The 8,643-nt window shown below is 42.6% G+C and overlaps 1 protein-coding gene across 1 annotated transcript in view; it reads left to right on the plus strand.

Annotated features, from left to right (window-relative positions):
• LONP2 (lon peptidase 2, peroxisomal) overlaps positions 1–3,875 on the plus strand; it is an 81,604-nt gene extending 77,729 nt beyond the window's left edge. The window contains exons 14-15 of the mRNA XM_069552740.1: positions 271–461; positions 3,461–3,875. Coding sequence (XP_069408841.1) covers positions 271–461; positions 3,461–3,682 — 413 coding nt within the window. The 3' untranslated portion in view covers positions 3,683–3,875. The remainder of the gene's footprint in view (positions 1–270; positions 462–3,460) is intronic.
• Positions 3,876–8,643: the final 4,768 nt, after the last annotated feature.

Genomic DNA, 8,643 nt, shown 5'->3' on the forward strand with positions numbered 1-8,643 from the left:
TTGAACTGCAGTGGAAATTCTAGTTCCCAGTTGAGGACTGTTTGACTGGAACCTGAGCTGGAAACTGATTCCAAAAGTTTGTTTTGATTTTCCTTCTACTTGGAATAGAATGAAGCTGTTCTTCCACACCCCAACTTATACTGCCCACTAATATTTTGAAGGGTGTATTTACCCAAACATTCATTTTTATCTCTTTGATTTTCTTTTTTCAGAGAAAGAGAAAACCAGTTTAATTTTTCTACATCAAAATCTTTTTTTCCTTTCTTAAAGCTTCTGGAAGTTTTGATCTTCTTGAGAACACAGACATCCATCTGCACTTCCCAGCTGGAGCTGTCACAAAAGATGGACCATCTGCTGGAGTCACCATAGCAACCTGTCTCGCCTCACTTTTCAGTGGGCGGCTGGTGCGTTCAGATGTAGCCATGACTGGTGAAATCACACTGCGAGGTCTTGTTCTTCCAGTAAGTATGAAAAAGCCTGTTTATATGGTTTTTAAATTCTTTTAATTTAAAATTTTTATTAATAGTATTTTAATATCTAAATTAATAGTGGTTTGCTGTCTGCCTATGAATGGCTTAGTTTTAAATACGTTTTTTTTTTTTTACCTCCCTCTTCTTTTCCTGCACCCTTCCCCCCAGTACTCTAAATACGTATTTTTTTATATCTGCAGTTCAGATTTTAACATTTCGATCAAATAAAGGAAAAACTGATGATTTTCCCCATGTTTTCCCTTCCACTAAAAAAGAAAACTTGCTGACAGGAAAAATACCAGTCTGGTTACCAGAAATATTAGCTGTTTAGATGAAGATTTGAGGCTTTGCTCTAGTTAATGAATTGTTAAGTATATAGCATATGTGTGAAATAGGATGGTGGCTGCGTATGTTATTTTGGTTGCACGAGTCTTCATTGTAGTGCCTGCGCTGGTCTTGTGGAGCGTGGGGAGTATAGCTGCGGCGGCAAGCTTAGTCACCCCATGTGGCATGTGGGAGTTCAGTTCCCTGACCAGGGATCAGACCTGTGTCCCCTGCATTGGAAGGCTGATCCTTCACCACTAGACCACCAGGGCAGTCCTGGACGGTAGCTGTTTTTAAACTTGAAGCCCAGTTCTCACCTTTTGAAATTCCTGTGAAACCTCCTGTCCTCCTGTAGATAACTTAGATTACTGTAATTGATAGATTGATAGAAAAATTTATAGAAAAGAAGTAGTGCAAAATGGAAGTTTGTAGTAAACACTAACCATTCTTAATTGCTAAACATTGAAAAAGTTCTGTACATATGAGGCTTTGGGGCTCCAGCCTATCTGGCAACTACTTACAAAAACACTGAAAAATGCATAAAACTTGAGAGATCATTTAGAGGTTTAAGTCATTAGGTAGCAGTACCAGTCTACATTAAAGTTTTGGCAGGTTTGATAGCAAACTGAGAAAAAAAATGTTCTTTATTCTGGGAACACCTCTGCTTTAATGAAGTAATGGTGAAAGTAGGTCATAGAATCACCAATTAAGATCACTAAAAATGCTTTCAGTTCTCTGGGTTTTTAAATTTAACTCAACCAGAAAGTCATATCCTAAACTGTATTTATGTTCTATACTCAAAAGGAATGTTGCCCTCTTCTCTTCACACTGCCCCAGAACTACTGCATTTCTAGTGACTTGGTGGTTAACACTAGCTGTACTACTAAAAGGAAATGAGCAAGTGCTTTACTAACCATAAACTCTTTAGTTTCCTAGTTCGAAATGGTAAGCTAAAGGAATAAATTTTAATGGTCAAAAATGAGTGGGAAGCCATCAATCAGTGGGGAACTTCTTCTAGTTCAGCCAACTTCTAGAAGATAAAAGTATCCCCACTGATGTAACAGGATTGGAGGTAGAAACATTCTTCCCTGCAGGAACCTGGTGAAAAGCATGGGCTCAGAGCCAGAAGGTTCAGACCAGGAGAACAGGAAGGGGATGGGAAACAAAACCCAGGGTATTCATTGAAATCTCCACAGAATAGATGGCTCTTCTGCTAGGCCCCCTGCACTCAGAGCACATCGCACCCAGGTAAAGGCTGTCCCACCCCCAGGGGAGGACAGCCACAGCAACTCTGAGGAAGCCTTCAGTTTTAAATTATTACATGCAGCATGGAGAAAAGCAGCAGCACTTAAGAAGGCCTGCTAAGCCTAGAGAAAACGTAATTCAAGAACAGAGGCTAAGACAAAGCTCTTGAATTTAAAATGATGGTTTTAGGAATTGCTCAAAGAACTATTCAGAAAAAAATAGAAAAAAACCATCTGACAGATCCAGCATCTAACTAAACTGAGAAAATGGAGTACAACAAATTGTCAAGGAAATAACAGAGCATTTCCTAGAATTGAAGGCTGTGTTCAGTTTGAAAGGACCTAAGAAAGATTGAAAGGACCACCTCAGAAAAAGGATTGCATCTTCATGACTTTCCAGTCACCAAGGACAAAGCTTACTCATTGATAACACTAGATACATAGCACCTTTAAGACCCTGAGAGAAAATGATTTTTAATCAAGTCTTGTATACACAGCCTTACTGTCAGTTAAATGTGAACGCAGAATAGACATTGCCATACATTCAGGGACTGAGTTCATCTCACACTCTCTCTGATGAAGGAACCTTGAAAGTGTAGTTCAGCAGCATAAAGCAAAAGCCTGGAAGGAGTGACAGTGTGATAGGATGGCAGGTGTGTAGCAGGTGGGAGGCGGCTTCCAAGGGCTATCTCCAGGGATTATCTCTATGTGGTACCTATTGCTGCATACACACCACCCCAAAACAATAGTTACTCTTAGTTTCTGTGGGGCAGCAATTCAGGGGAGGCTTAGTTGGGCTCTTCTGGCCCGCGGACTCTCACTGTGTGGTCGCTATACCAGCCCGGTCTGTCATCCAGAAGTTGACTGGGGCAGGGGGATCTGCTTCCGTTGCGGTTCACTCATGACTGCAGGTTGGTCCTGGCCAGCAGGAGGCCCCGGGTCCCCACTTTAGAGCCTCTCCCTAGACAGCTGGGGTGGCCTCAGACACCTGAGCTACCTGCAAACAAGACTGATGTGAGTACTGAAAGGAACAGAAATGTAAAAGGGAGTCATGGACAGAAGAGGTGCTCGCACCTGGCAAAAATTAAGAATTTTCAAAAACAAGTTCAGAATTTTCCATTAATAGGAGAAGGAAATGGCAATCCACTCCAGTACTCTTGCCTGGAAAATCCCATGGACAGAGAAGCCTGGCAGACTACAGTCCATGGGATCACAAAGAGTCGGACACTGCTGAGCGACTTCACATGGTGCTAACTGAATGCAAAGAATATACTATTAACCCTTTTAGTGGCTTTCTCAGCTCAAGCTCTAAGGAAATGGAAGGTGATTTGGATGTTTTAAAATAGCAGTGAAAGAAAGGTGGGTTAGGGTTTATCTCAAGGCCTGAGGATGATCATAAATAAACCTCTTCTCTCCTTACAGGTGGGTGGAATTAAAGACAAAGCGCTGGCAGCACACAGGGCTGGACTGAAGCGCGTCATCATCCCTCAGAGGAATGAGAAAGACCTTGAAGAAATCCCAGCCAACGTCCGGCAGGATTTGAGTTTCATCACAGCAAGCTGCCTAGATGAAGTTCTCAATGCAGCTTTTGACGGTGGCTTTACTGTCAAGGCCAGACCTGGTCTCCTGAATAGCAAATTGTAGCCCAGGTCGCAACAGAACTTTAAGTTACAAAGTGCCAACAGGTACTGACATGATTTTATTTGCACCAATAGGGGTAAAGCAAAATGTCCCTAATTTGTGAACATAATCACAGCAGCAGCAAGCCTCACTCAAGTGGTGGCTAGTGTTTATTACAGAAATGTTAATTTAATAAATTGATTAAATTGGAATTGAACTCTTGTCTTGAATGGGCTCATTACTGTCCCTGGCAAGTTACAGAACAGTGGTTTTCTTACGGTTCCATACAGACATCTCTGTATTACCTGAGAACTTGTCAGAAATGTGAACTCTCAAAACCCATCAGCAGACCTTCTGAATCAAACTCAGGGGATAGGAGCCGATCTGTGCTAAGCCACCAGGTGGTTCTGGAGTGTAGTCAAGGTCAGGAACCATTGGGATAGACCATTACCTTAGCAGATGCACCTATGGACTTTATTGGACCCTCAAAGCAATCAGAAGGGGAACTGAGCAAAGGTGAGACTGTAGCCAGCTATTGGTCTTTGTTGGAGCGTATTCAAGTGAAACTCTTGACGAGGTCTACACATCCCAATATAGGCCCCTTCCTTGCTGAGGGGAGTAACAGAGTGGCCTGTGTTGGCTCACGTGACAGACACACCGGCCCTAAATGTCTGTGATCTTAGGAAAAAGATCCAGAAGGAGGCAGCCGTCCATCCGGGGATGGTCCCCGTGCTTGGTGTCCTGACTCCTGCCACCGCCCCTTGGGTTCCTTGCTTGCCCATGCCAGGGCCCAGTCCTGGCAGACTTGTCTTCTGTGACTCAGCCCAGGATGCGGGTCTTGTGAGATGCGGGTCTTGGACTGAGTCACGGGAGAAGACAGGTCTACTGGAGGAAGCCTACCAGCACGGGGCACTGGCGCAGGCGAACAAGGAGCAGAAGCAGAGGTGGCAGGAGTCGCAAAAAGACGGGCAGGAGATACTGGAAGAGGCCCTGATGCTGGGAAGGGCTGAAGGCGGGAGGAGAAGGGGACCACAGAGGATGAGACCGTTGGGTGGCATCCCCGACTCGACGGGCAGGAGTTAGAGCAAGGTCCCGGATTTGGTGATGGGCAGGGAAGCCTGGCGTGCTGCAGTCCATGGGGTCTCAAAGAGTTGGACAAGACTGAGCAACTGAACTGAACTTGAGGATATGAGTAACTTCTACATACTAGCATTTGAACTTTCTGTATATCTTAGTTTTCCTTACCTTTAAAATGCAGATAATTCTACTCATCAGTCTTACTGTACAGATAGTTAGAATGCAACAGAAAATAATGTTGAGCAATTTCTAATCATCATTCCAGCCAGTAATGGATTTTAGAATCTTATTATTACAAAATATAACAACAGATTTATAAAGATACTTTGAAATTTCGTGGATAAGACTGTGTTAGTTGCTCAGTCGTGTCCAACTCTTTGCAACCCCATGGACTGTAGCCCACCAGGCTCCTCTGTCCATGGGATTCTCCAGGCAAGAATACTGGAGTGAGTTGCCATTCCCTTCTCCAGGGGATCCTCCTGACTCAGGAATCGAACTCCTTTCTCCTGCATTGCAGGCAGATTCTTTACCATCTGAGCCACTAGGGAAGCCCTAGAGAAGAATAAGGTGTACAAATTACCCAAATACTGCGCTGAGACCTGGTAATAAAAATCTGGTGTTCTGGGAGACAATAGATCTGGGACTATGGCCAGTGGTAGCAGGTACCAGGGATTTTGAAAACATTTCATTGACTATCTTGTCACTACTATGACTGTATTATTTCTGCTCAATCATCTTACAAGGTAGTAAAAGAAACTACGATGTTGTTTTCAACAACCAGAGGGAGCTAATCCATACCCACGTTGCTCTGCCTTGTCCCACCCAGTGGTGCAACACAGCACACTTTACAAAGTGGAAGTTCTCTGTATTCTTCCTCAGAAGCTCTCAGCATGCAGCTTTGTGCCAGTCCTTTGACAGCAGCAGCATCTTCCATGCCCTCTGACTTTGAGCATCCCTTTCCTTACTAAAGGAGCTGACCAAGAAAGTCTGTACGTGTATGAAACTAACAGTATGACCTTCCATCTCTCTAGCATTGTTTCCGGTTTGTCGTTTTAAATCTAAGCTTCTACTTTTTAAAAATTATGGCAAAATTATTTACCATTTTAACTTTAAAGTGTATATGGGGTTGTTAATTACACTAATGTACAATCATCACCACTACTATCCAAAACTTTTTCATCATCTTAAACTGAAACTCTGTGTCCATTAAAAAAGTAACGTCACATCCCTTCATTCCCTAGGCCCTGGTAACCACTATTTTGTCTCTAAATTTGCCTATTCTAAGTACCTAATGTAAGTGCAATCATATAATAAATATCTAGCCTTTTGTGCCTGGCCTATTTCACTTAGCATGTTCTCAGTGTTTATCCATGTTGTATCATGTATCAGAATTTCGTATCTTTAAGACTAAATAATATTCCATTGTTGGACATACCACATTTTATTCATTCATCTTTTTTCGGCCTCTAGGCTATTGTGCTGTGAACGAGTGTCCACAGCACTTGTCTCTGAGTCTGTTTTACATTCTTCTGGAAAGGTGTTTTGAGGAACCCAACCCATGTTTCCCACCACAGCTGCATCATTTGATATCCCCACCAGCAACACTCAAGGTTCTTATTTCTCCACATCTTGCCAGCACTCACGTTCATTATTTTTTCAGAATTGTTTTTGGTTGCACTGGGTCTTCACTGTGCTCAGGCTTTGTCTGGTTGTGGTATGCCGGCTTCTCTTGTGAAGCACAGGCTCTAAGCACACAGCCTTCAGTTGTTACGACACAGGCTTAGTTGCCCTGTAGCATGTGGAATCTTCTCGGACCAGGGATCCAACCCTGCTTTGGCAGCCAGATTCTTATCTGTTGTATCACCAGGGAAGTCCTATTTTCATTATTGGTAACGACCATCCTGAGGGTATGAAGAAGCATCTCATGGTTTTCATTTACATTTCCTAGTGACTAATAGTGGGCTTCCCTGGTGGCTCAGACGGTAAAGCGTTTGCCTGCAATGTGGGAGACCAGGGTTCGATTCGTGGGTCGGGGAGATCCCCTGGAGAAGGAAATGGCAATCCACTCCAGCACTCTTGCCTTGAAAATCCCATGGACAGAGGAGCCTGATAGGCTACACCCATAGTATTTTTCTTCTTTCTAGCAATGTTTGTGTTTCCCATAGAACCTTTATGTCAGCTGGGTTTTTTGAGAACGGCTAACTTAAATTTCAGTTCAGCAGGCCTACAGGCAAGGGCTTGTTAATCAATGTACTTATCCAGCGCTCTCTTGGTTTTTATGCATGGGCTTTTAAGATTTTCGAGTATGAAAACTATATAAAACTTTTAAGTGCCTTGGAAACCAAGAAATTTTATACTGCTTGCAGCACACATGTTTTTTACTTTGCTCTGAGCCTTCTGCTTTGAACCTTACTGCAAACCATGTCAGACATCTTTAGTGGTTTGAATCACCTATATGCAAATACAGTGGAAGATGTCATCACAGTGAGTGATCCTTTTTAACATCTATTTACACATCATTGGAAGACCCTGATGCTGGGAAAGATTAAAGGCAGGAGAAGGCAACAGGATCAGATGGTTAGATGGCATCACTGATTCAATGGACATGAACTTGGGCCAAAAAAAAAAATGGTGAGCCTGGTGAGCTTCAGTCCACAGGGTCATGAAGAGTTGGACATGAGTTGGCAACTGAACAACACACATCTTGGACCACAGTTAAGGTCTTCTGACTATGTGAGTGGTGTTTAAAGGATATTAAACATATCTGAATTTTTCTAAATAAGGGGAGGTAAAAAAAATTAAGGTTTCTTCCCTTGACATCAGTCAAGATTTGCTTTCTAAGCTGTGATACATATACACAATGGAGTATTACTCAGCCATTAAAAAGAATACATTTGAATCAGTTCTAATGAGGTGGATGAACCTGGAGCCGACTATACAGAGTGAAGTAATCCAGAAAGGAAAACACCAATGTAGTATAATAATGCATATATATGGAGATGGTAACAATAACCCTGTATGCGAGACAGCAAAAGAGACACAGACATATAGAACAGTCTTGGACTGTGGGAGAGGGCGAGGTGGGGGATGGTTTGGGAGAATGGCATTGAAACATGTATATTATCACATGTGAAACGAATCACCAGTCCAGGTTCAATGCATGATACAGGGATGCTCAGGGCTGGTGCACTGAGATGATCCAGAGGGATGGTATGAGGAGGGAGGTGAGAGGGGGATTCAGGATGGGGAACACATGTACGTCTGTGGCAGATTCATGTCAATATATGGCAAAACCAATAGAATATTGTAATTAGCCACCAATTAAATTTATATATATATAAAAATTTGCTTTCTAGTCAAAGTACAGATCACCTTCACAAGAATGGGGTTGTAAATTCATTTCCATTTCCAGTGCCATCTGAGTTGTAGAGGCTGCTTGAAATGCAGAGGTTTTCTGCTTCCTGTCATCTCAACACAGTGACCTAGTGATGTCTGCCATCAGGAGCTCCCTGGACTAGGTGACTGGTGCACATTTAAACCTTATCAAAGTCTACCATGTTGTGACGTAACTGACTGCTGAGGGGGGAGTGGGCTATTTTTTTTTCACTGACCACTCAAATGAGAAAAACCTTCCTAGAATTAAGGGACTTGACACTAAGCCACAAAGAATGTTAATTTTGCCAATTCTCCTTCCAAATCTGTAGTTTATTTTATCTGGGACTATTAGATGTAAAAAAAAAAAATCAAGAATTTTTATTTTTTAATTAAGTGTAATGGAAAATAGATGGGGAGACAGTGGAAACAGTGTCAGACTTTCTTTTCTTGGGCTCCAAAATCACTGCAGATGGTGATTGCAGCCATGAAATTAAAAGACGCTTACTCCTTGGAAGAAAAGTGATGACCAACCT

This window comes from Ovis canadensis, chromosome 14 (assembly GCF_042477335.2).
Source record: "Ovis canadensis isolate MfBH-ARS-UI-01 breed Bighorn chromosome 14, ARS-UI_OviCan_v2, whole genome shotgun sequence".
In the NCBI taxonomy this organism is placed as follows: Eukaryota; Metazoa; Chordata; class Mammalia; order Artiodactyla; family Bovidae; genus Ovis; species Ovis canadensis.